This window comes from Bubalus kerabau, chromosome 18 (genome assembly GCF_029407905.1).
Source record: "Bubalus kerabau isolate K-KA32 ecotype Philippines breed swamp buffalo chromosome 18, PCC_UOA_SB_1v2, whole genome shotgun sequence".
NCBI classification, from domain to species: Eukaryota; Metazoa; Chordata; class Mammalia; order Artiodactyla; family Bovidae; genus Bubalus; species Bubalus kerabau.
Window position 1 is genome coordinate 39,992,042 of NC_073641.1, and position 27,869 is coordinate 40,019,910.

The window sequence follows — 27,869 nt, forward strand, 5'->3', positions numbered from 1 at the left end:
TCCTGGCAGGGAGGGTGGAGATGATGTGGACAGCACTGGGTTAGCTCACTAACCCCTCCTTCTGCTGGCCAAGGTTAGGGAGGGTGAGGACAGGCTAGTGGTTTACTCACAGAGGGAGGAGGGGCCAGAGAGCAAGAGGTGACCAACAGAAAGGAAGAAAAAGGGATACCTCATCTCTCACCAAGCTCCCAGCCAGCGCCTTTCCTTCCCTGCCTGCGTGTACTTCCGGGTCTGTGTGCGAGGGCACAGGGCTTGGCTCTGTAGCCTCTACAGGAGCCAGGATGGCAGGGCAGCAGGCACTGCTTCTGTTTGGATTTCTACTGCCTGGGCTCCTGTTCTCAGAGGCTGCCAAAATCCTGACTGTGTCCCTGGTGGGTAAGTGCTCGACTGAAGATCCAGAGACAGGCAAACAGCCCTTGGTGAGGGAGTCGCATGTTTTTCCAGTCCAAGGCAGGTTTTTTACCCTGGCTAGCTGATGAAGAGGTAGGAGCCATCTATGTGGGTCAGGTGTGAGGCTGGGACTAGAAGTTTGAGATCCAGCCCAGTGCAGGAGGCCCTGGGCTGCCTCCTCCAGGGCGTGAGCTGGATATTCAGAGGCTCTCACTAAACATCTGGAGGGCACACAGTAAGGACTGTGGCTAACTAGTGGTTTGCAGGGAGATGGGCGTGTGTGTGTGTGGGGGGGGTGTGTAGAGGGGAAGGAAAGGGGCCCCTGAGGGCAGCAGTAATATTAAGAATTTTCTGAGGCTGCATGAGAGCCAGGGTGGAGCAGGGAAGATATTACAACGATAATTAGAAGAGTGGAGTGTTTTACCGAGAGGAATATATCAGGATACAGGGGTAATCACAGATGGGGGTTCCCTAAGACTTCATTTTAACCCACAGTGGGCTTTCTTATTTCGCTGAGAATCTTTGAGCTGGAAAAAACTTTAAATTATCTAATTGAGTTCCCACTAGGTTTTCCTGAGCAGGAAATTAAGGGTCAGGAAAGTGAGGCATCTATTGCAAGAGCAAACAGAAGCCCCTAATGGAACATACCAGATATTTACTCAGGAGTTCCTATCCCCGGACCATCTTCTTCAAGCTTCCACTGTCACTCATTTTTCAGTGGGGAGTTTTAAAAATCACTCTTTGTCTCTATTTGAAGTCTTTTTTCTTATTGGTTGTTTGTAATGATAATTCAAGACAGCTTTCTCACCCCACTAAGAGTACACTCTTCTCTAGCCTCGGACTCTGGGAGGGAGCTGGTGTGGTTTGTGAGGGGCTGGAAGCCCAGAACGCACTGGGGCTCCCCAGGACCCTCCATGAATGGACGCGTGTGTGGTTGCCCTTCATCTTGCCCTTTCTCCCAGGTCTAGGGATTAACACGTGGGCAAGAGGTGTGGGAGATTTGTACTTATTATTTCCTGTTATGTCAGACTGTACAAGTTTGTGTTTAAAAAAAATTGAGAAATAGGTACACACTATTTCTCTAGCACCATGTCCTTCTAACCTTAGTCTCCAAACATTTGCCATTTGCCACTAACTCCTCTTCTGATTGGCTTTCTCTACTGCTGAACCCCTTAGATTCAAGCAGGGTCCCTGTGTTGGTGCAGGTTCTAAGAGAAGAACTTAGTGTGATGGAGCTCAAACCTCTCCCAGGGATTAAGCGTCTCTTTCCTTAGGATACCAAGACTGTCCTTGGATGGATAGTGTTCCAGTCTCTCATGCATATAAGATTCTGCAGGCCAGCCCACAGTTATCCCACAAGTCCAGCCCCAAGTCCTGATGGGTGTGAAACATTTAGGCCTCCACTGAGAAACTTCCTGCTAATTATATTCGAATCTCAAGCACTTTGACACAGAGGGATGTGATGGCTGCACATCCCTCTGCTGCAGTGGTTGCTTCCTGGACTCACATTCAAGCTCCCATAGTTCTCGCTCCTACTCCAGCATACATTTCCAAAGAGAAGAATCCAAGAAATAGCTCTGATGGATTGTCCATTAGGAACTCTTCACACTCACATGCATGGCACTATGCCAAAATTTCTACCAGTTCAGTTATTTTTTCAGGATATGGTGTCTTCCTACGCCCCTGGCTAAAAGGCAGTGTGTACCTTAAGATCAGGAACTCCTTAGGACCTAAGCACTGAGGCTAAAAGGCAGTGTGTACCTTAAGATCAGGAACTCCTTAGGACCTTATCACACTGACGTGGAAACCAGAGTCACAGGAGGAGATCTCTGATGGAGGTTTGCCACTTGTCTAGGAGCTGGGCCAGCAGGCTCTGGGGGGCGGGGGTGGGGTGGGGGGGAAAGGGGTTGGGGGCGAGTTGGACATACTCAGAATGAGATGGAGAAATGGCTGATGGTACTCATTTCCTCCACTCCCAATCACCTCTCTGCTTCCCTATCTCTCCTCTCCTGGATTTATCAGCCCATCAATTGTAGAATCTCGACTCTCATCATTATAAGAATGAACTTGCGCTTTGTTCCTAGGTGGAAGCCATTTTCTACTGATGAATCAGATCTCTCAGATTCTTCAAGATCATGGTCATAATGTCACCATGCTTCTCCAAAAGGGAAATTTATTGCTACCAGGTACCTTTACCCATTAATTATTAAAAAAATTTTTCCCCACTAATCCTTGATTTCCTATATTCCTGGAAAGAAACTAATGCTTTTTGCATAGAAGGGCTTTACAGGTAGTTTCTTTAAATTTAATTGGATTAAAAGAAGGAAAAGTGTGTGTGTGTGTGTGTGTGTGTGTGTGTGTGTCTATGTAAGCTATAGGAAAGCTTCTTGGCTCTGTTCACCAGAATTCTGTATGGGCTTCCCAGATGGCTCAGTGGTAAACAACCCGCCCGACAATGCAGGAGATATAAGAGATATGGGTTTGATTCCTGGGTTGGGACGATGCCCTGGAGTAGGAAATGGCAAACCACTCCAATATTCTTGCCTGGAAAAGTCCGTGGTCAGAGGAGCCTGGCGGGCTACAGTCCATGGGGTCGCAAAGAGTCAAGACACGACTGAAGCAACTTAGCATGAGCATGAAACTCCATGTTCTGTGGTCTTATGTTCTCTTCCCTTGTGTTAAGTCACTTCAGTTGTGTCTGATTCTTTGTGACCCCATGGACTGTAGCCTGTCAGGCTCCTCTGTTTATGGGATCCTCCAGGTAAGAATACTGGAATGGGTTGCCATTTCCTACTCTACGGGATCTTTCCGATCCAGGGATTGAACCCGCATCTCTTATCTCCTGCATTGGAAAGCAGGTTCTTTACCACTAGCACCACCTGGGAAGCCCTGTCCTCCCTTACCTCACTTCTGCATCTCAAGCAAACCCTCCACAGATTCCCACAAACCATGTTGGTAAATACTACTTTTTTTTTTTTAAATTGGAGGCTAATTACTTTACAATATTGTGGTGGTTTTTGCCATACATTCACATGAATCAGCCATGGGTGTACATGTGTTCCCCATCCTGAACCCCACTCCCACCTCCCTCTCCATCCCATCCCTCAGGGTCATCCCAGTGCACCAGCATTGAGCACCCTGTATCATGCATTGAACCTGGACTGATGATCTATTTCACATATGATAATATACACGTTTCAATGCTATTCTCTCAGATCATCCCACCCTTGCCTTCTCCCACAGAGTCTGAAAGACTGTTCTTTACATCTGTGTCTCTTTCGCTGTCTCGCATATAGTGTCATCATAACCATCTTTCTAAATTCCATATATATGTGTTAATATATTGTATTGGTATTTTCCTTTCTGACTTACTTTGCTCTGTATAATAGGCTTCAGTTTCATCCACCTCATTAGAACTGATTCAAATGTATTCTTTTTAATGGCTGAGTAATACTCCATTGTGTGTATGTACCACAGCTTTCTTATCCATTCGTCTGCTGATGGACATCTAGGTTGCTTCCATGTCCTGGCTATTGTAAGCAGTGCTGCAATGAACATTGGGGTACACATGTCTCTTTCAATTCTGGTTTCCTCAGTGTGTATACCCAGCAGTGGGATTGCTGGGTCATATGGCAGTTCTATTTCCAGTTTTTTAAGGAATCTCCACACTGTTCTCCATAGTGGCTGTACTAGTTTGCATTCCCACCAACAGTGTAAGAGGGTTCCCTTTTCTCCACACCCTCTGCGGCATTTATTGTTTGCAGACTTTTTGATACCACTTTATAACTTGGCTTGAAAACCTGTTGAACAGATGTGTTACCGACATATAAGATTTCTAATAGGTAATGATCACTTTTCTTTTTCTATAGCATAGATGACTTATCTCAAATTTAAGGAAGCTTTCTCAAGGGGTTCCTTATTTATGCAGCTAAGATCAGACTCTACCGTTAAGGTGATCTTGTTTTCTTGAGAATCAGTGACTGCCCATGAATTTGTGCATGTTGACACAGAAGAGGCCTAAATCCAAAGAATTTAGCTCTAATGAGCTCCTATATTTTAGCAACTCCTCTCTGTTGACAGAAAAGGGAATAGCAACCCTGAGAACTTCAATGGTTCTCTCACAGTTACATGACAGGTTAATAACAGTGTTGGGTGGATTGAGGACTTTAAACTCTGGATTGCTCAATCGAAAGTATTGCTCAGACTTGATTTAAAAACAGAAAATCCAGTACTAAGTGGAATCACTAAAGAACAAAATCATGAGAAATAATAAAACTTAGAAGGTGACTTCAGGCCTTGCAGTTGTTCAAACTGTATTAAAATAATTCTTTTTCTGTTGACATTTCTTTTTTTAATTGTGGTAAGTATACAGAACATGAAATTGACCACTGTAACTGTTTTTGTGTAGAGTTTAGTGACATTAGTGAGATTTAGTGGCATCAGTACATTCCTGGTTGTGCAACTGTCTCTGCCATCCACCTCCATAAATTTGTTTATCATCACAAACTAGAACTCTGTACCAATTAAAAATAACTGTTCATTACCCATTTCCCCAGCCCCTGGTAAACATTTCTACTTCACTTCTCTAATAATTTGACTATTCTAGATACCCGATATAGGTGAAATCACACAATACTGTCCTTTTGTATCTTGTATATTTCACATAGCATAATATCTTTTAGGTTCGTTCATGTTGGAGTATGTATCAGTATTTCTTCTTTTTTAAGATTGAATAACATTCCACGGAATGTCTATACCATATTTTGTTTGTCTATTCATCTGTTGATGGATATGTCTATTGTTTTCACCTTTTGGACATGTGAATAATGCTGTCATGAACTTTGATGTACAAATATCTGAGTCCCTATCTAAATCCACTTTAATCACTTTCTAGATTAAGTTCTATATTTTTCAGTGAACATCTTTTATATATATATCCTTTTGCACCTTTTTTTGACAGCAGATCTGATGAAATAGGTGTAGTGTATTAATACTTAATTGAAAAAATTATAATTTAACTTAATTAAAAATTTAAATTAATTTAAATCAAAATGTATTTTATTTTATATTTTTGACCTTGATCTTCAAACTTGTGAAACACTTGGGAGCTACAGAGTTAAGACATGTATTTTTAGAAAATTTACCTGACTCCTTTATGGAGAATGACTTGTATGAGATCTAAAATCAAAACAGAGAGAGCGGTAAAAGCTATTTATAGAGTCTAGGTGAGATGTTGAAGGGGACACCTAAGACAGAACCTCACTAAAGTTAGTGTAAATGCCCTTCCATGTAATCACAAAAGCAGAAGACCTTTCCATTGTTAACTTTATTTCTTTTTAATTTAATTTAAATCAAAATTTTAGATTAAAAATAAGTTTTGCACAAACTTTGGGAAACTACTGAAATCACATTCTACCCCTTTAATAAACATATGTGCATTAAAGTCTACAAACAATTTAGGGAGTTTATGGATCCATTCAGTTTTATTCTTAGGTTTCAGGTTTAAATGTCCAGGATTTATTTCAATATTCCCTAATCATGGGCATTCCTGAGGCTTTGAAACAGCATTTTCATTCTTCACTGCATTAGTAGAGCTAGGCTAGGTATCTGCAAATCAGGAAAATACATGATTATGTTATTATTTCTGACCTGGTGCTCACCTTAGTGCATTGAAATATATGAACCACTTACTAACTCCTAATTTGAACATACTTAACCATCTTTCTCGGAGAAGGCAATGGCACCCCGCTCCAGTACTCTTGCCTGGAAAATCCCATGGACTGAGGAGCCTGGTGGGCTGCAGTCCATGGGGTTGCTAAGAGTCGGACACGACTGAGCGACTTCACTTTCACTTTTCACTTTCATGCATTGGAGAAGGAAATGGCAACCCACTCCAGTGTTCTTGCCTGGAGAATCCCAGGGACGGGGGAGCCTGGTGGGCTGCCGTCTATGGGGTTGCACAGGGTCGGACACGACTGAAGTGACTTAGCAGCAACCATCTTTCTTATTTATTAAAAACTTTAGTGAAAAAAATAACATCAGTGGCACTAAAGAAGCAAAGATCCCTGATACTCACATGTGTGGATTCATGTGCTGCAATCAGTGTGTGCAATCACAATTGGGTTACTGATGGAGGCTAAAGAATATTGAGGAGTATGAAAGAGAAAGCCTAGATTGCCTTGACAGACTGTTGGTGGAAATGCAGATTTAAAAAAATCTACTAATGAGGACTGCCTCCCTGCACGCCAGCAATGGCTGCTTTGCTCTGTTCAGATGCAGGGCTGTGTCTGAGGAGGCTTTGTTCTCGCTAAGTTCTGCTTGAAGTTCCGCTTGTCGTACTTCTTGACGACAGCAGCCTTCATTCTAGTGGGGACGGCACTGGAGCAAGATGGTTTGGAACAGGTACCTAGTGTGGGCCAGGGTGCAGACTGGGGTGGTTTCAGGAAACCAGCCAGGTCCCCAAGCATTGTCACGTTTTATGCTCATCTGCTTCCTCTGCTTTGTTCCTGGGAGTAAGTAAGTGTGTATGCTCACTTTTCAGGAATCTTGATCTCTTACAGGCTTTGATAATTTCCACTGGTTTTAAAACCAGCTAATGGGATTCATCTTCCTGCTTTGGACTCCAGGCTTGGGTTGCCCAATATGTGACTGGAGCCCTTCACCGCCATGGAGGATTTCCAAGACTGTGATATCCCACTCCTCTTCTGTGTCCCCTGTTTGGAGGAGTGGGTCTTGACTCGATTGCTTCTCCTTCCTTCCTACGTGGCTCCATGTGGTCTTCCCTTACAGCCGTGGTTGTAGATGTCTTTCTGCCAGTCTTCTGTTTGCTTTGAGTGAAACTTGCTCCACCGGTAGATGTATCTTTGATGTGTTCATCATGGGAGGTAAGCTCAGCGTCCTCCTATTCCACCATCTTGATCTCCGAAATCCTCACAGAGAGCTTCTTGAAGATGAGGCGTGTGACTCATGGATCCCTTCAGACATGTTGTGTGCTGTGCTTAGTCGCTCAGTCATGTCCAGCTCTTTGCGACCCCATGGATTGTAGCCCACCAGGCTCCTCTGTCCTTGGGGCTTCTCCAGGCAAGAATACTGAAGTGAGTTGCCATGCCCTCCTCCAGGAGATCTTCCCAACCCAGGGATTGAACCCAGGTCTCCTACATTGCAGGCAGATTCTTTACCGTCCAAGCCATCAAAGAAGCCCTCAGACACATTTTGGCAGAAGCCAAAAGTGGAGATGAGGATATTTTTAAAGATCTGTGGAGCAGCCTCTTGTCTAATGGAGGTAACTCCCATGACATAACCAGGAGATCCACAAGGTACTTGAGATTTTTATACCATAAGAAACATGGCTAGTATGGGATGAAAGAGACAGGGAAAGGATGAGAGGAAATGAAGCCTTTGAACTCCCACAGAGGAAGAAACAAGCTGATAAACTATTCAGCTGCAAACTCATGATATTTTATGGAGAACAAAGGAGAATTCTGAGGGTGAAGAATTAGAAGTTAGAACTTCAGTCTCACAAGGCTGAGTTTCAGATCACAGAAAATTGTTTCCAGTTCTTGAAATCTAATACTATTTGCCCACTTGGATGTCAAAATTTCTTATGACCAGTGACTGATGTTTCCCTTCCAAATTGTTGCACCTAGATTAATAAAGATCAGTAACCCATGTCTTATATCTGTCCTGTTACTGTTTCTTGGAAGCAGAAAACCTGTTCCCTAATTTCATAGGTCCACAGATATAAATTCTACCTCTGGATGGATCATACCTTGATTCTCACCCATACTTATTAAATTATTTGGATGCTATAATTTGGGACATTTGAGCTAATGATATTTAGATGAGATTTTGAACTATGGATTGATGATGTAACAGTTTAAGACTTTTTGGAATGCTGGGATGGGGTGAATACATTTTGTCTGTGCAAGATACTTGAGTTTTGAGGTGCAGAGAACAGGATATAATAGGCAGACTGTGTCCCCCTAAAGGTATCCCTGTTCTAATTCTTGGAACCAGTGAATATGCTACCTTACGTGGTAAAGGGACTTTGCAGATATGATTAACATAAGGGTCTTGAGATGGGGAGATTATCCTAGACTATCCAGGTGGGGTCAGTGTAATTACTAGAGTGCTTCTAAATGAAAGAAATTAACAAGAGAGTAACAGAAAGAATGTGATAGAGGAAGGAAAAGTCAGAGTGATATAATTGCCAATTGGAAGGAGGCTATGAGCCAGGGAATGCAGGCAGCCACTGAAAGCTGGAAGAGGCAAGAAAAAGATTGTCCACTTAAGTCTCCAGAAAGAATGCAAGTCTGCCCATGTCTTGCTTTTACTCCAATAAGGCCCATTTTGGATTTCTAAACTATAAGATAATGTTGTTTTTTGCCTCTAGGTTTGCAGTGAATTTTACAGCAGCCCTAGGAAGCTATTATAGTCATCATAGGAGGTTAGATCCCTCCTAAAGGCAGGAGAGTAGTTTGCTAAAGCCAACTTTGAGGGCCACTAATTGCAGTGGCCATTGTATTATAATTTGGATGGATTCTAGAGCCACACATGGGCTTTCTCTAGTTGTAGCAAGCTGGAGCTGTTCTTCATTGCCGTGTGCAGGCTTTTCATTGTGGTGGCTTCTGTTGTTGCTGAGCACTGGCTGTAGGGCACACAGGCTTCAGTAGTTGTGGAACACCAGCTGAGTTGCCCTGGGGCACATGGAATCTTCCTGGACCAGGGACCAAACCTGTGTCCCCTGCATTGGCAGGTGGATTCTTAGCCCCTGGACCATCAGGAAGTCCTAGAGCTTTTCTTATTTGGGCCTCTATCCGAAGTGGGCTGATTTTAAGCACACATGAACTTAAGTAAAACATATAAATTAGAAATATATTGTCTACAGAATGTAAAAAGGACTAAAAGATGTTGGAGCCATTGAAATATTGTGGTATCATTAGTTGTTTCTTTACCATGTGAGTGATAGAAAAGTTTTAGACCAACCAAATCCTTCTGAGAAATTTAACTTAGGTATGGGGTGGCGTTGGGGGTGTCCCTGGTGGCACAGACAGTAAAGAGTCTGCCTGTAATGCAGGAGTCCTGGGTTCAATCCCCAGGTCAGGAAGATCCCCTGGAGAAGGGAATGGCAACCCAGTCCAGTATTCCTGCCTGGAGAATTCCATGGACAGAGGAGTCTGGTGGGCTATAGTCCATGGAGTTACAAAGAGTAGGACACAACTGAGTGACTAAACACTTTCACTTTCACGGGGTCTTGAGCTTTGTATGGGGACGATGGCACATCCCTTCGTGTGAGCTGCTTTGAGAATGTTTCTGTCTTGAATGAGTGTGTGGAACAAATCACCTTGGAGAAGGATATCCTCAATGTAAGGTAATAACTATGATCCTAGGGGAAGTTGGATGTGGTTAATATTTTGCCAGCAAAGATTGTGGCCAGTGGTAGAGCTGTTGAAGTATCCATTGACAACCAGTCAGAGCTATATTATGCCTTTTCCAGTGAAAGTGAGTGAAAGTGAAAGTCACTTAGTCCTGTCTGACTCTTTGCGACCCCATGGACTATACAGTCCATGGAATTCCCTAGGCCAGAATACTGGAGTGGGTAGCCTTTCCCTTCTCCAGGGAATCTTCCCAACTCAGGGACTGAACTCAGGTCTCCCGCCTTGCAGGCGGATTCTTTACCAGCTGAGCCACAAGGAGGCAAACTATAGGCGAGGGCCTGCTTAAAGAGGCACTGAGCAGAACATGTTAGCCAAATCTATGACTGCTAAGTATTTTCCAGTAGATCCTTGGATAAAGTCAGTCATTTTACTGAGTATGGAAGCTGTAATGTGTGGGACTGTGCATTATCTGTTACCTTACAATTTAGTTAGATGTCATAACTGATGTAGGCATGCAAGCATTAAGAGAGTATGAAAGATTTATTACTCAAATAATAAGGCCTTTTTGAAAGAATGGGACAGGTTCCCAAGTACCTGAAAAATGGCCATCCAGTGTACGGAGGGATGATTTGCTTGAGTTTTTATTGTGAGTGGGGGTGGGGTGGTGGTATGTGGTGAGGATTACCCCTCATTTACCTGAATTGCATGGTTTGAAACTTCCACTTAGGGCCACAAGAGGGAGCATGCACCTTTCTAACCAGCTTGCCCTGGAAACGGAGATAGGGACGGAAGCCCATCAGCATCAAACATCAGAAATGAACTCAGACTTTTGATTACACCTGGGTAATTGGGGGAGAATCCAAGTTAGTAAGTAGAAGTACAGAAGACTACTGAATTACAAAACTATTTGGATATATCACTTTAAATCATGAAGTTGAATTTTTCTAAAACAGAATGAGCAGAGACTCTGGAACCAACCTTGACACATGATCTTAAACTAATTAACTTTGTTTTCTCAGCAGTAAAATGAGACAGACAGCGATACATTTACTTAAAGCTTTAAATGGAAGTTTCCATAACTTTAAATTAAAGAGCATTCCTGAATTGTTGCAAGGTCCTCAAGAAATACTTTCAGTATACAAGATTGAATGAGAAACCAACCGAATGTCATAAAAATAATTCAAAGATACAATCAAATGTTAGTATCATCATGCTAATGTTAATACATGTTGTGTGACAGATTTAGTGTGTTTAACCCATTGATGTTTTTGTAGGTTTTAAAGAGGAGGAGAAATCATACAAAGTCTTTAACTGGTTCCTGCCTGAAGACTGTAATGAAGAATTTAAGAGGTCTTTTCATTCCTTTATGGAGAAAACTTTTGTGGGCAGGTAATTTTTTTAATTATTCAAACTAAAGAGTCACAGTTCAGTTGAGTTCAGTTGCTCAGTTGTGTCTCACTCTTTGTGACCACATGGACTGCAGTATGCCAGGCTTCCCTGTCCATCACCAACTCCTGGAGCGTGCTCAAACTCATGTCCATCAAGTCAGTGATGCCATCCAACCATCTCATCCTCTGTTATCCCCTTCTCCCCCCACCTTCAATCATTCCTGGCATCAGGGTCTTCTCAAGTGAGTCAGCTGTTCGCATCAGGTGGCCAAAGTATTGGAGTTTCAGCTTCAACATTTGTCCTTCCAATGAATATTCAGGACTGATTTCCTTTAGGATGGACTGGTTGGATCTCCTTGCAGTCCAAGGGACTCTCAAGAGTCTTCTCCATCACCACAGTTCAAAAGCATCAATTCTTCAGTCCTCATCTTTCTTTATAGTCCAACTCTCACATCCATACATGATTACTGGAAAAACCATAGCTTTCATTAGATGGACCTTTGTTGGCAAAGTAATGTCCCTGCTTTTTAAAGAGTCACAATTTTGGTAATATAAGTGAATGGATAGATGCTTAGAGTGAGGATGCGATAAAGGATGGTTGGATGGATGGACAGAGGGATGGAGATATGGATGAATGATACTGATATTCGGGTAAATAGGTGTTTCACAGTACATCACCCATTCCAGCCACTCAAGACTTTTCCTTGCTCTGTCCTTTCTTCTGCTATAAGCATGAAGGTATTACACACACACACACACACACACACACATTCCTGTAGCAAGTGGGAGGTAGATAGTTTCTTCTGGGATTTCCTTACAATACTTCACTTACAATCTTTGTCTATAATTTCCCCAACATAGAAGTATATATATCTCAACCTCTCACTGTTGGTAGGGACATTAAAGACACATTTTTATTTATTTTTTCATTTTCTCCTCATATGTTTTTATTAACAGAGAAGTCTTTTAAACAGTGCTTTTGTAGAAGTTAGCATCTGGCCATGTAAAGTCCTTTTAAAAAGCAGTCAACCTTGTGCAAAATAAGATGTGAAGCTGACTCCTTTTGCTTCATCTGACATGAAAAGAAACACATAACTCCTTACTCTTAATATAAAAGGGGAAAGACAGAAATCCATGCCTATCTTGGTTAATTACAGAGGACTCTTCCCCTAGTTTATTCTTGAAAATCTATTTACTAATCAAGGTACTGCTCAAATCTGACTATTTCCATAAAACCTCTTTTCCTCACTCAGACTGGATGACCACGGCCCCTCGGGTATGTGCGTTAATCGGTCAGTAGTGTCTGCTCTTTGTGACCCCATGCACTGCAGCCTGCCAAGTTCCTCTATCCATGGGATTTTCCAGGCAGGAATACTGGAGTGGGTTGCCATCTCCTTCTCCAGGGGATTTTCCTGACCCAGGGATAGAACCTGGGTCTCCCGCATTGCAGGCAGATTCTTTACTGTCTGAGCCACCAGGGAAGCCCTCTGGTATAGGTCTGATCTAATCTACTCAACTGATACTTAGTTTATATCATCTTGTGGTGTTAGTTATATATTTTAAGTATATGCTTCATCTATTCCTCCCTACTTTAATATTTTGAGGACAGATATAAGTAACCAGGCATTCTTGATATTTTTCCTATTTGTTAGTTTAATTTTAATTATGACTAATGAATTACATTCTAGGAATTTTTATAACATTACTAAAGTTATCCAAAAGTTTTGGTAACCACTCCTTTGTTATATCTTAAAAAATACACAGTAGAAGATGATGTGAGCCAATCACTTCCATTGTTGTGATTTGAAGTTAACCCTAAAGATCAGACGGAGATCTGCATATGCTAATGACTTCTTTGTCTCTGGGAAATCTCTATCTGAGGCAGAGTGGTGCAGTGGCAGACAGTTATAACTATGCAAAGGTACCAATTCTCTTGGTCGTCCATGCAGTCAGGAAGCTTCTGATGTCTCAAGGCCTTGCACTTGTTACCTCTGGTATCTCAGTGTAGATGGATATCCTACTTCCCTTTGTATTGTACAAAGAGGAAACAGAATCATAATCTGTTTAGGCAGTGGTGGGAAAGCATGGCAAGAAGATAGCTTCCTAGGATAACCCCATAGGTGATGTCTTAATTACATGTCAGTAAGCTTTTCTTCTCTGGCTCCCTTAGCCTGCAGTAAACTGGAAAGGCTAATCATGTGTTTCAAAACCAGACTTTTCCCCTTTGTTTACTGTGGACATAGAAAGATCGAATTTCCATTTTTAACTGAGATTTTGAGTTCTAGTATGATCTGATAACCTCTTGGATGAGGAAATCTGTCATATGTGAATACACAGTGATTTTAAAAAATAGTCTGTATTGTCAATATTTATGGGATTGTGTCATCAAGTGATTCCCACAGTTTTGCTGAGTAAACAAAGAAACCACTCATAAAGGTTCAGTATGTAAGTAAAGATTAAGGACAGTGTCACAGAATTCATCAAGTAGAAAGAGACCTGAGAGCCCTGCTGTGGTCAAAGAAGCCTCCCAGAGCAGAAGTCCCAATGATGGGAATTCCTTTTCCATTAACATAATTCATCTATGCCCAAGGACTTCAGGAATTACTGTCTGAGAAGTGTCATGGAGAGTGCTAGGGATTTGTAGCAGTGAGGAAAGGGAGTAGGGGACGGAAGGGAACACTCTCAAGAGCAGAACATCTGCCTGGACTGACTGAGGGAATGTATATGGACGGTGGTAGAGTGGGATGGCTGCTGCTGCGTGTGGGCTTACTTACCTGGAATATTTTCTTTGTAGCCCAAGATTTTTTAATTCAACTTTTTAAATTTTTGCTGCATTGGGTCTTTGCTGTGGTGTGAGGGCTTTTCTGTAGCTGTGGCATGAAGGCTTAGTTGCTCCACAGCATGTGAGCTCTTAGTTCCCTGACCAGGGGTCAAACCCAAGTCTCCTGCACTGGAAGGTAGATCTTTAACCACTGGACCACCAGGGAATTCCCAAGATCCTTTTTTAAAAATTGAAATATAGTTCATTTACAGTGTTTCAGGTGCACAGCAAAGTGATTCAGTTCATATATATACACACATATATATCTGTATATATATGTATAAGTAAGTAAGTAAGTGAAGTCGCTCAGTCGTGTCCTACTCTTTGCGACCCCATGTACTGTAGCCTACCAGGCTCCTCTGTCCTTGGGATTTTCCATCTGAGACGTTTTACCATCTGAGCCCTACACACATTTACAGGTTTCCCCAGTGGCTCAGTGGTAAAGAATCTGCCTGTAATGCAGGAGTTGCAGGAGACTTGGGTTCAGTCCCTGGGTTGGGAAAGCTCCCCTGTGGGAGGGCATGGCAACCCACTCCAATATTCTTGCCTGGAGAATCCCATGAACAGGGGAGCCTAGCCAGCTACAGTCGTAGGGTCACAAAGATTCAGACATGACTGAAATGACTTAGCACGCTAGCACACACACACACACACACACACACACACACACACACACATGCGTATTCTTTTTCAGATTATTTTCCATTATAAGTTATTACAAGATATTGAATATAGTTCCCTGTGCTCTACAGTAGATCTTTGTTGGTTATCTATTTTATATATAGTAGTGTGCATATGGGAGAAGGAAATGGCAACCCACTCCAGTATTCTTGTCTGGAGAATCCCATGGACGGAGGAGCTACAGTCTAGTCCATAGGGTTGCACAGAGTCGGATATGACTGAAGCGACTTAGTGAGCAAGTGAGTGTGTATATGTTAATCCCAAATTCCCAATTTATCCCTTCCCCTTTTGGTAGCCATGTTTGTTTTCTATGTCTGTGAGTCTATTTCTAGTTTATAAATAGGCTCATTTGCATTATTTTCTAAGATTACATATAAAATGATGTCATATGGTATTTGTCTTTCTCTCTCTGACTTACTTCATTTAGTGGGATAATCTCAAGTTTCATACGTGTAGCTGCAAATGACATTATTTCATTCTTTTTTTATAGCTGAGTAATATTCCACTGTATATGTATACCATGTCTTCTTTATCCATTCATCTGTTGATGGACCAAGGTTCTTTTATGTATTGTGATATAAACACTTTCAACAAATATTTATCATTTATTTATTTTTCTTGCAGATGCAAATTTGAACACTTTTTAAATATTATGGAACTACTAGGGCATCACTGCAGTCATTTGCTAAGGAGAAAGGATGTCATGAATTCTTTAAAGAATGAGAACTTCGACCTGGTGATAGTGGAAATGTTTGACTACTGTCCTTTCTTGGTTGCTGAGAAGCTTGGGAAGCCATTTGTGGCCGTTCTCCCTTCCGCACTGGGCACCGTGGACTTTGGACTACCAAGTCCTCTGTCTTATGTGCCAGTGTTCTATTCCTTGTTAACTGACCAGATGGACTTCTGGGGCCGAGTAAAGAATTTCCTGATGTTCTTTGAGTTCTTCAAGAAGCAGTGGGAAATCCAGTCTGCATATGATGACACCATCAAGGAGCATTTCCCGGACGACTCTAGGCCAGTTTTGTCTCATCTTCTAACAAAAGCAGAGCTGTGGTTTGTTAACTCCGACTTTGCCTTTGATTTTGCTCGGCCCCTGCTTCCCAACACTGTGTGTATTGGAGGTTTAATGTCCAAACCTGTTAAACCAGTACCACAAGTAAGTAAATGCTGTGGGTGAGGATTCATACAGAAGTCCTCAGTGCAGAGCTGGTAGCCACCCTATCACTGGGATCCTGGGAGTGCATAAGGTGAGGCAAGTGAGGCTCCAGGGGACCCTTTGAAAGGAAAGACTCACTTTCAGTATCATGAAAGTACAGATTTAAGACTTATACAACCCTGAGATTGACCTCCTTAAATACTAAATCCAAGGTCTTCTCTTGCCTCACCTTAGTCCTGGCACTGGTAGAAAAAGACTTTTAGTAACTTAAAGTTTCCATTTTAATTTTCTATGCTCAAATTTTCTGTAAGCATGTAGTGAGCATCTGTCACATGCAAGAATCATGAAGGGGATGAGTTACTCACAGGGAAACACAAAACAGCGCGACTACGGAGGCGGTGTGTGGGACTGATGGTGAGAATGCAGGCTTTATCACCAGCATCCTGAGACAGTAGCGCCCTGGTCCCTAACTCTGCCTACACATCCTGATTTGATTGATGTGGGGTCAAGCCTGGGAAGTGTAAGTTATAAACGCTGCCCAATCAGTCTGATTGCATCAACTCAGAACCACTGGGGTACAAGTTTTCAAAATGGAGGGGAGTTAAGACCAGACGGTAAAGAATTTGCTTGCAATGCAGGAGACCCGGGTTCAATCTCTGGAGAAGGAAATGGTAACCCGCTCCAGTATTCTTGCCTGAAAATTCCATGGACAGAAGAGCCTGTCAGGCTACATTCCATGGGGTCACAAAGAGTCGGGCATGACTGAGTGACCAACACTTTAAGATGAATGCGTTGCTTGTCATCTAACAGCACAGGCTTGCAACTTTATGGAATTTATCTTGTATAATCTCTTGCCACCTAGAAAGATGTATGATGACCTCCATTTTAATTTTTTTTTAATTTGAATATTTGTTTATTTATTTGCTGAGTTGGGTCTTAGTTGCAGCATGCAGGATCTTCACTGCATCATGTGGGATCTTTCTTTGTGGCACACAGCTCTCTAGTTGTGGCACACAGGCTCCAAAGCACTCGGGATCAGTAGTTGCAGAGTGTGGGTTAGTTGCTCTGCGGCATGTGGAATCTTAGTTCCCTGACCAGGAATTGAACCCATGTCCTCTGCATTGCAAGGCGGATTCTTAGCTGCTGGACCACCAGGGAAGTCCCATGACCTCCATCTTTAAGGTGTAAGTGGCTGTCCCACTCTCATTCATTTTAAAGCCAGAAAGAGTCCTGATTTGGCCTGGGGCTTTCAGGAATGAAGCTATCTATCCATCCCCTACTGAACTTGCATCAGGAAAGCAGGAAGAGTTGGGGAATGATCCTTGGGCTATGTAGGCTTTGAGTCGGTGGAAGAAGTTTTTAGGAATGAAGCTGGGAGGGAAGATGTTCCCAGGTAGACAGAATAGGAGGCCCAAAGTGGGAAGATAAAGCGAGATGTCTCTGGGTTCCCTGGATGACTCCAGCTGGACCAGAAAGAGGAAGATGCAGTTGCACAAAGATGCCCAGGCCAGACTGCAGGAAGTTTCACTGGGAGGGTAGGTCAGCCCTGGCCACAAGACCACAGGAGGGAATTGTTAAGCAGGAGTATGATGGGAAGAAGGATTGTGAGATAACAGTAACTTTTTCAAAAATTTTTCTCCTTTGCATTTTCCAGTTTTTATATAATGATTTTACATTGCTTTTTAATTATAACAGAATGACAAAACTGTTGTCAAAGTGGTCCTCTGAAGCAATAGATCAGTCAAGGTTATGCTAAATGAAATCAGCCCAATAGGGTGAAGGTCTAGGAGCTGGATGAGATGGATGAGGTGGTTGGATGGCATCACCAAGTCAATGGACATGTGTTTGAGCAAACTCTGGGAGATGGTGAAGGACAGGGAAGCCTGGTGTGCTGCAGTCCATGGGGTTGAAAAGAGTCGGGCACAACTGAGAGACTGAACAATAACAACTAGGATCTGGGGTTGGGGGAGCCACAAGAAATCCAGAGAGAGTCAGGGTCCAAAGAAATATTTGGAAGAATCGACAAAACGTGTTAAAACCAAGATTACAGCATTAGATCAGAACAGTTTTTCAGAACTGCCTTGGGGATTTGAAGAAAAGAACTGCTGAGGTCTGAGACTTGATGTGGCATTGCTACTTTAAAAAAATCTTCTCATGTGAATATAATGTGCAGTCATGTGGGTGAATCACTGAGATAGGAGATAAACTGCAAAGGTCAGTGACTAAGAACATCATGGGATATCAGAGGAACACACAGTACATGGTGGATGAGGTATGGGGGGCAGTCACCTCCCCATTCTGCCTCCATTTCTTCTCAGCTTCTCCATCTACTCTCCAGATAGCCCACCTCCCTCTGCTGGACCCTGACTCCCTATGAGGTTCTTCCTTACATTCCACTTCTGGTCTGGCTTTGGAAAACACCCAAGCGGCCATATCTTCATGGACCTACAATGAGTAGAGTGTCTATGATTGCCTTGACAGTAGGGTCAAGGTTTCAAAAATGAAAGATGTTCCCACCAACACAGTGGGCACAACTGAGAGTGCTGAGCTGTCTCAGGACAATGAACTCCAAGAAGGACAGGAGAGTGTGTTCAGTGAATAACCGACTTCGTTTCATGACCATCTAGTCTTTTGTGAACATTTTTCTTCTCTTTCCTTCTTTATTTCTCTCTAGGAATTTGAGAATTTCATCACCAAATTTGGAGACTCTGGTTTTGTCCTTGTAAGCCTGGGGTCCATGGTGAGTTTCATTCGGTCCCAGGAGGTTCTCAAAGAGATGAATGCTGCCTTTGCTCATCTCCCTCAAGGGGTGATATGGAAGTATAATCCTTCTCGTTGGCCCAAAGACATCAAATTGGCCCCAAATGTGAAAATTGTGCACTGGCTTCCTCAGAATGACCTTCTGGGTAAGGACTGCCAGGTTTGCTTTTTTCTTCTCATTTACATGTCTTGGGGATCATTGGGCTTCTGATCTCTAGCTGGATTATTTCATCAGCACAAGGTAAGTCTTTAGATGACAGGAATGGAGCAGCGAGTTGGAGCCTTTGGGGAATCAGGCTATAATGAGCTCAGATGCCAAAACAGCTATCTGCCCTTCATTCTTTTCTATCTCAGACCTCATGTCTGAAACCACTGAAGTCACGTTCACCTACTGCTTTTGGTCTTGAACAAGATCACCACAAAATAATCCTAAACAATCTGTGAACTCTGAGAACACATACCAGGAGATACACTGCCACTGTCTTCAGTGGCTTCAAGAGCACCTGTTCGCTTATGTTCCCTTACACATTCACACACACACACAGATATATCTTCCTTAGCTACTAAGGTGTAAGCAATTTATAGATTCACAACATTGATGCCAATATACCTGAGTCCCAAGCTGAGCAACCTCCTAGCCAGTTACTTGACACATTGAGTTTCTGATACCAGAGAATTTCCTCACCCCCAAGAGGGTATCTCTATGGCTAGCACTGCTTCTTAGAGACCACTCACTGCCATAGCCACTGACTGGATCAGAGGTTTATAACCAAGATCATAATAAAGTAATCTGTAGATTAAAAAAAACATATTATTATTTCTATGTCTGCAAATGTATTTCTTTATATCTTGGGTGTGGGACATGATTCTCATTTTGAAGAAGAAATGAGGAAGCTCTGATGCGCATCCCAGTAGACCAGCACAGGCTGAGATGAACTCTTCATTATCAATAATCAGTTTAGTTATTGCTACATAAGGATGGGATGCAAAGGCTAGAACTGCAAATACTGATGGGCAGAGTCCAGTCTCTTATCTCAAGGAGGTTCTTATATATTTAAAGAGTACAACACATACTGTATAAGTTTTATGAGTGTTATATGACTTGTGATGTCAATGAATGTGCCAGGAATTTATAGGAGAGGGCTATTATTTGGTGGGTGAGAGAGGTTTTCTCAAGGAAAAGAAGCAAGACAAAGATAGACATAGGGAAACATAAAGAGAAAACAGATGAGAGAAGAAGAGACTTGAGGGGATAGAGAGAAGAATAGATGGAATGTTGGATGGATGGATGGATAGATGGGATAATTGCCTTGATTAGCACTAGCACTAATCTCTATAGAATTCCCTGGGTTCTGAGTCTTCCCCCAGTTATAACTGAGTTAGGGAGTCTCTACAAAGGCAAGGTTTGAAATCCTTGAACGTGTAGCAAGCAAAATCATCTTTACAATGGCTCCAACACTCCTTGAGTTCCCATTGGTATCTTCTTCTGCCTTTTCTGCTTTCCTTGTTGTCCTGAAAACTTTCATCCTGAGATGTCCTGCTTTCTTTCTTATTTACAACAGGGCACCCTCGCATCCGCCTCTTTGTCAGCCATGGTGGGATGAATAGTATCATGGAGGCCATCCAACATGGTGTGCCCATGGTGGGGATTCCCCTCTTTGGAGACCAACATGAAAACCTGCTCCGAGTTAAAGCCAAAAAGTTCGGTGTCTCTATCCAACTAAAGCAGATCAAGGCTGAGACATTGGCTCTGAAGATGAAGCAAGTCATAGAGGACAAGAGGTGTGCAGTTCTCTGGGCTTGTGGTTGCTTATGATGAGCGAAGACATAAACCACGATGGGCACCATGTGGATCTTTTTGCAGTAAAAGCTGAAACTTCCAGGACATGAAATCAAATGTGTATGATGCTAATAGCTGACTTATTTCCTCTGAGAAGAAGACTAAGGCAATTTAGGTTAGATGTTGGTTTTCTACCTTCTAGCTGTGAGGAACTGGAACAATTGACACAGTCTGTCTTTGAGAAGTCTTCTATTGTGGAGGTGCTTGTAGTAGAATTCCAACTGAGGCAGAATGTTGCTTTTCTATTCCGGGTATCCTACACTGTTCCCCACCTCAGGCCCCTTGCTTGTGCTGCTCCCTAGAACACTCCTTCCCTTCTCTTCACAAGACTGGCTCCTTCATGACATTGAGGTCTCATCCCAATGTCAACTGCTCAGAGAGACCTTTCTCTGATAGTCTCAAAGCTTCCTCTCTTTTCCACCCCAATCGTAACACATTATTTTTTTCTTGATGTATCTCAGAATCTGTGATCACCTCATTTCTTTATGTTTTAATTTATTGTCTGTCCCTACATGAAGGGCTTCCCAGGTGGCGATAGTGGAAAAGAACCCACCTGCCAATGCAGGAGATATAAGAGATGTGGGTTTGATCCCTAGGTCGAGAAGATCCTCTGGAGGAGAGCATGGCAACCCACTCAAGTATTCTTGCCTGGAGAATTCCATGGACAGAGTAGCCTGCTGGGCTACAGTCCATGGGTCGCAAAGAGTCAGACACGCCTGAAGTGACTTTCCATGCATGCATGCACCCCACACAAGAAGGTAGAGAGTAAACTCTTCTAGCATAACAGCATGAGTCTCTTGCTATGTCCTTAGGGTCCAGCTCAGGGTCTGCCACAAAGTAAGTCTGAATGGATTTCTGTTAAGTGAATCAATACGAAGGGATCCATTCATCTCTTAAGAAACTTTCCAACCAGTGCAATAATCTCATGTGTGAAGAGAAAAATATATATATAATGAAGAAAGACTGAAAAACTTACAGCTTCAGGGACACACACTTGAAGCATATCTCAAGACTTTGCATTACTGTACAACATTATGGCACATAGGAGACCTGTAAGTAGTTTTGTTAGATGACCGAATAATAACCACATCACATGTGATGCCAACACCAGCAAAGTTGTTAAACTCTGGGGATCAGATAACCCAGAAACTTTATATATGTTTGGTATCTCATGTGTTTAAAGTGTTCATTTCCTGATGAATGGATTTGTAAGTTTCATTATATTTTCAAAGACTTAGACCCAAATGTGCATGATCCATTGGCCCTATGAAGCAGTCGTCTGGGCTGGGATGGTCCACAGACATTGGACATCAGGGCTGGCCACAGAATTCATGTGCCCTTATGTGAAATGGAAATGTGGAGCCCCTTGTCATAATGTGTAAGGATTTTAAGAAGGTGTCAGCAGATAATTAAATCAAGTGTGCCTGATTTAAAAGGGTTTCCTAGGTGGCTCAGTGGAGAAGGCAATGGCAACTCACTCCAGTACTCTTGCCTGGAAAATCCCATGGGCGGAGGACCCTGGTAGGCTGCAGTCCATGGGGTCGCTAAGAGTTGGACATGACTGAGCGACTTCACTTTCACTTTTCCCTTTCATGCATTGGAGAAGGAAATGGCAACCCACTCCAGTGTTCTTGCCTGGAGAATCCCAGGGACAGGGGAGCCTGGTGGGCTGCTGTCTATCGGGTCACACAGAGTCAGACACGACTGAAGCGACTTAACAGTAGCAGCAGCAGCAGGTGGTTCAGTGGTAAAGAATCTGCCTGCAATGTGGCAGACCCAGGTTAGATCCCTGGGTTGGAAAAAATCCCCTGGAGAAGGTAGTGGCAACCCACTCCGGTATTCTTGCAGGAAATCCCATGGACAGAGGAGCCTGGTAGGCAGCAATCCATGGGGTCACAAAGAGTCAGACCTGACTTAGTGACTAAACAATAAGGCTGATTTAAGGGTGAAGCCCTCTCGAAATAGGCAGGCTTACAGCCTATGAAGCCAGTGCTGGTCAACATGATGCTTTGAAAGGAGCAGGGAAATGTAGGTGTCTTCCTGGACTGTGGTCCTCAGAGTCATATGTATTATCTAGCCCAGACACCAGCACAAAGTAGACACTCAATAAATATAATGGTTTCTGTAGTATATATCATGAACCTCCTTGTGGGAGAGACTAGTCCTTATAGATGTAGTCACTTTTTTGTAGTAGCACTTCCAGCACCAAGCATGGATCTTTGCATGCATATATCAGTTTGAACTTTTAAAAGAGACCCAACTAGACAATGGTAAGGCCAGGTCAACAACTTTTCCTTGAAAGGAAGTCTTTTGTGCCTATGGTAGAAATTGTGTGTGTGCATGTGTGTGTGATACAAGGTCTCTAAGAATTCTGAGACCACTTGAGTTAACACCTCCCCTCTGTCTCTGTTGACAGGTACAAATCTGCTGCAGAGGCCGCCAGCATCATCAGACGCTCGCAGCCCCTGACCCCTGCCCAGCGGCTGGTGGGCTGGATCGACCACATCCTCCAGACAGGGGGTGCAGCCCACCTCAAGCCCCATGCCTTCCAGCAGCCATGGTATGAGCAGTACCTACTGGATGTCTTCTTGTTCCTGCTGGTGGTCACCCTGGGCACCGCGTGGCTCTGTGGGAAGCTGCTGGGCCTGGTGGCCAGGTGGCTGTGTGGGGCCAGGAAGCTGAAGAAGGCCTGAGGCCGAATGGAGCCTAGGAAGGTGGAGTGTTTGGGCAGACTCAGCATTTCTTGGCATCTCCAGCCAGTTTTGTCAACCCTGGTTCCCCACATCCTACCCACTTGCTATTTTGCTACAAATTCCTGCTCACTGGCTTCTTTTCATGACTGCAATTCTTTACTGAGCCCTTGTAGCCTTGACTGCCAGTCAGCAAGGGCTGTTCTGTGATTCTGTCCCTACGTAATTTGGATACGTGACCATCAGATCTGAAGCCTAGAAACTGCCTTCTGTATCACGCCCTTCTTCCTGGCACTGAGCCTGGAGCATTTCGGTCTCCATTCCCTTGCACCTTCTCAGCCTCCTTCCCTCATGCCTCCTCCACCACTTGTCATGGAATAACCCCTAAGGCAGGTGCTTTGTTGTTTCTTTTGCTTTCTGTTTGCTTGTCCTGAAAACTCTTGTGGAAGCTCAGGAAGCCTATCCTGGGCAAGAGCATTTAGGGCCAGACACACCCTTGCCTGTGTGCATGGTCTCTGTCTTGGTTTCTGTGGATCACTCCTTTGCAGTGGAGAGTGCAGGTTAGTCATGGGCTGAAGTGTCCCTGGTCTCTGCTTTTCATAGCTGTGAGCTATCTTCTCAACTTTCCTATTTAAAAAACGAAGTCATGAGAAAGAAGATAATTTCTTTATAAACTAAGAAGAGCCTCTACATAGCTGAGGCTTTCTATACCTGACATACTGTTGGAAACTGCATTCAGTTCAGTTCAGGTGCTCAGTCATGTCTGACTCTTTGTGATTCCATGGACTGCAGCACGTCAGGCTTCCCTGTCCATCACCAACTCCTGGAGTTTGCTCAAACTCATGTCCATCAAGTCAGTGATGCCATCCAACCATCCCATCATCTGTTGCGCCTTCTCCTCTTGCCCCTAAGCCTTCCCAGCATCAGGGTCTTTTCTGAAGAGTCAGCTCTTCGCACCAGGTGGTCAAAGAATTGGAGCTTCAGCTTCAGCACCAATGAATATCTTTCCAATTAATATTTAGGATTGATTTCCTTTAGGATTGACTGGTTTGATTTCTTTCCTGTGCAAGGGATTCTCAAGAGCCTTCTCAAGCACCACAATTCAAAAGCATCAATTCTTTGGTGCTCAGCCTTTTTTATAGTCCAACTCTCACATCTGTACATGACTACTGGAAAAACCATGACTATGCAGACCTTTGTTGGCAAAGTGATATCTCTGCTTTTTAGTATGCTATCTAGGTTGGTCATAACTTTCCTTCCAAGGAGCAAGTGTCTTTTAATTTCATGGCTGCTGTCACTGTCTGCAGTGATATTGGAGCCCCCCAAAATAAAATCTGCAAGTTTCCACTTTTCTCCATTCTATTTGCCATGAAATGATGGGACCAGAGTCCATGATCCTACTTTTTTGAATGTTGAGTTTTAAGCCAGCTTTTTCACTCTTCTCTTTCACCCTCATCAAGAAGCTTTTGAATTCATCTTCACTTTCCGTCTTTAGAGTAGCATCATCTGCACATCTCAGGTTGTTGGTATTTTTCCCGGTGATCTTGATAGTAATGGAAACCAGGAAAAAAAAAAAAAGAGAGAGTGACTGGAACTGCTTAGGGTTTTCTTTTCTTTCTTGTTTTTCTCTTGTAAAAGAAAGTATAGTGGAATTCCTGGTGGTCCAGTGGTTAGGACTCTGAGCTTTCACTGCAGAGGGTGAGAATTCAGTCCCTAAGGGAATTAAGATCCCACAAGCTGGTAGCATGGCTGAAAAAAAAAAAAAGTGTAGCGTAGGTAGGCAGGCCGTCCAGAGCTGGCGTGGTAGTGCCATGACGTCATCAATAGTCCAGATTTCTTGTCTGATTGATCTGCCTTCCTTAATGAGTGGCTTCATCCTTAAGGTCACCCTGATTTTCCAGGTAGTCATTTTGGATCCAGTCAGCACATGGAATTTTAGGCAAGAAAAGGGAAACTCAAGGAAAGGGAATAAAGCAGGTTCATGCTAGCTGAGTTAGCGTCTTTAAAGAGGTTTCCCAAAGAATTCCAGTTAAATCTCATTGAGAGACCTGAGTCATGTGACCATTCCTAGCTACATAAATATTCTCCAGCTCTGACTGCAGTGCTGGGTACACTACTACTGCAAGTAATTGGGGGGTGAGGGGTGGCGAATAGGTGTTAGAAAGGAAAAAAAACGACAGTGGATAATGCAGGAAACTAGGTCCTCGTCACATGTGGAGGGTAGGCAGGGAAGGGCTGGATTGAATGTATGTTTCACCTGTGACCTGGTGACTCAGTGACCTCAGGGACAGCCTTAACTGCCTTTCTGAGTGAAACAGTCAAAATAAGAACAGCAATCTTTTACCAGTGTGACATGTGTTATTCGTTCCAAGTTCTTTCATCTTCCTTCCTGCCATTTAATGGGACACCTGTGTCTAATCCATTCAGCTGAAAGAAACAGGAACCATGGGGGCAACCACAGAGGGAGAGGAGAGTCATTGTGTAAATTAAGACAATAGCAATAAAACTTGTTGCCACCTCATCAGGAATGCCTCCTCCAGCCAGGGTACATGGCTTGGAGAGTGGATGGGCTGGTTTTAGCTCCCACTGGCCCCCTCTTGTAAGCATATCTTTGCCAAGAATAATCTGCCCTACCACAGCGTGGTCCTGGCTGGTATACCCCTCCCACCCAGGGCAATTTCATGCTCATGCATACAGAAGGCGGAGAAGGCAATGGCAACCCACTCCAGTATTCTTGCCTGGAAAATCCCATGGACGGAGGAGCCTGGTAGGCTACAGTCCATGGGGTCAAAAAGAGTCGGGCATGACTGAGTGACTTCATTTTCACTTTTCACTTTCATGCATTGGAGAAGGAAATGGCAACCCACTCCAGTGTTTGCCTGGAGAATCCCAGGGATGGGGGAGCCTTGTGGGCTGCTGTCTATGGGGTCGCACAGAGTCGGACATGACTTAAGCGACTTAGCAGCAGCAGCAGCAGCATACAGAAGGCACTGGGATTAGCTAAGGAATTCCCTTGGGAAATTTTGTGGGTTTCTTTTTTTTTTTTTTTAAGATCCAGGAAGGCTCCTTTCTCCATGCCAGGCTTTAAATTAGTTAATTATTTCTTTTTAATAAGTTCTTAAATGAAAGTTCCAAATTTAGAGACACACACATCTGCCAGAGTGAATTTTAAACTAATTTCTTCAAATTTCATCTCAAGATAACAATAAGTGATATCAATTAATAGTTGCACTGGTGATTCAGTCCCCCTGGGTTGTATTTATTTTTTTCTGATTTAAAAATTCAAGATGAATTTTGAGATATCTTTTTGTGTTACACAAAGAAAGGAAGGTTCCACAAACAAAGCCTGTGATCCCTGACTATAGATAAGACCATTGAGAATGATGACACTGGGTGACAACTCTTGCTTTCTCATTTGTGTTATTGAGAGCTGAGCTTCATCTGTCCTCTAATTGATTTTACAGATGAGTAAGCCTAAAAAATAGAACAGAAAAGAGTGCCCTCACTCCTTCCCCTTGTCATAGTTTATTCTATCTCATGGAATGTTACTAAGCTAAAGCCTGCAGTTCCATATTCCTTTAGTGACCATTGATGAACTTGGCATCATCTCAGATGAGAGTTACTGTTACTAGGAAACCAATTAGCAAGCAGTAGCAGAAAGCCTCCAGAGAAGGCACTGGCACCCCACTCCAGTACTCTTGCCTGGAAAATCCCATGGGTGGAGGAGCCTGGTAGGCTGCAGTCCATGGGGTCGCGAAGAGTCGGACACGACTGAGCGACTTCACTTTCACTTTTCACTTTCATGCATTGGAGAAGGAAATGGCAACCCACACCATTGTTCTTGCCTGGAGAATCCCAGGGATGGGGGAGCCTGGTGGGCTGCTGTCTGTGAGGTCTCACAGAGTCGGACACGAGTGAAGCGACTTAGCAGCAGCAGCAGAAAGCCTCAGTAGAACAGCCTAAGCCAGTAGCCTTCAAACTAGGCTATCTTCAGCATCATGCATACGTGAAAACTGCCCAAGGGCTACATGACACAGAGTTGAAGGTGATAAATTTCCACCTTTGTGTACTCTAGTTTTCTAATACTGGTCTTCCTAACAAGGTGTTGTGTTTAGTTTACAGATCCTCTTTCTTGCCACACTTTTTGCAATTTCCTGACTTTTATTTTACAGAAGAAATGGACACCTTTCACCCACTCGCATTCTTCCCATGGTGCATTGCCTGGGGGTGGAAAAGTAGAGGTGACTGAGCCAGAAAGTTCTTGTAACTCAGATGATTTGTAATTCTTTGTTTTAACAAAATCCAAAGATGAACTGCGATTTTTTTTTTCAGCTGACAGACCTTTAAAGACAGTAACTTTTGATAATAGATTGCTGTGAGAATGGCATATTTATGTAGCACATTATTCTGAAGTCATTCAAAGAATGGAGGGACATCATTTTCAAGACAGTTCATAACAAAACTCAGTGCTCCTGTTATTTATGTGAATAGTTTCTCAGTGTTTGCATGACTAATCTTTAGAACTAGGTAACACAGTATTGGAAATGTTGCATTTTTTTTGGAAACCTACCTGTGATGATACGCAGTTCTTCCAGTTAGTAACATACTGTGTGGTAATATAATTCTTTGAGAGCAAAGTTATAAAATAGGAAACAACATATTAATTTTATATTAAGTTTCATTCACCCTATAGTATCTATGTATATTTTATACTTTTATGACATACCTAAATTTTCCGTATTAAATAAATCATGCACTGTTATATA

The 27,869-nt window shown here is 43.0% G+C and overlaps 1 protein-coding gene across 1 annotated transcript; it reads left to right on the forward strand.

Annotated features, from left to right (window-relative positions):
* LOC129633058 (UDP-glucuronosyltransferase 3A1) lies at positions 1-27,869 on the forward strand. The gene is made up of 7 exons (XM_055554838.1): positions 1-375; positions 2,475-2,576; positions 11,042-11,156; positions 15,282-15,813; positions 18,488-18,719; positions 20,136-20,355; positions 22,830-27,869. Exons 1-7 carry the CDS (start codon positions 282-284, stop codon positions 23,104-23,106), a joined length of 1,572 nt encoding a protein of 523 aa, XP_055410813.1. The 5' UTR covers positions 1-281; the 3' UTR covers positions 23,107-27,869.

Bases quoted from the DNA above. Each gene is read 5' to 3' on its own strand.
- LOC129633058 (XM_055554838.1), top strand. From the start codon at position 282: ATGGCAGGGCAGCAGGCACTGCTTCTGTTTGGATTTCTACTGCCTGGG. The intron at 376-2,474 runs GTAAGTGCTCGA...CTTTGTTCCTAG, and splicing joins CCTGACTGTGTCCCTGGTGG to GTGGAAGCCATTTTCTACTG. The intron at 15,814-18,487 runs GTAAGTAAATGC...ATTTCTCTCTAG, and splicing joins CTGTTAAACCAGTACCACAA to GAATTTGAGAATTTCATCAC.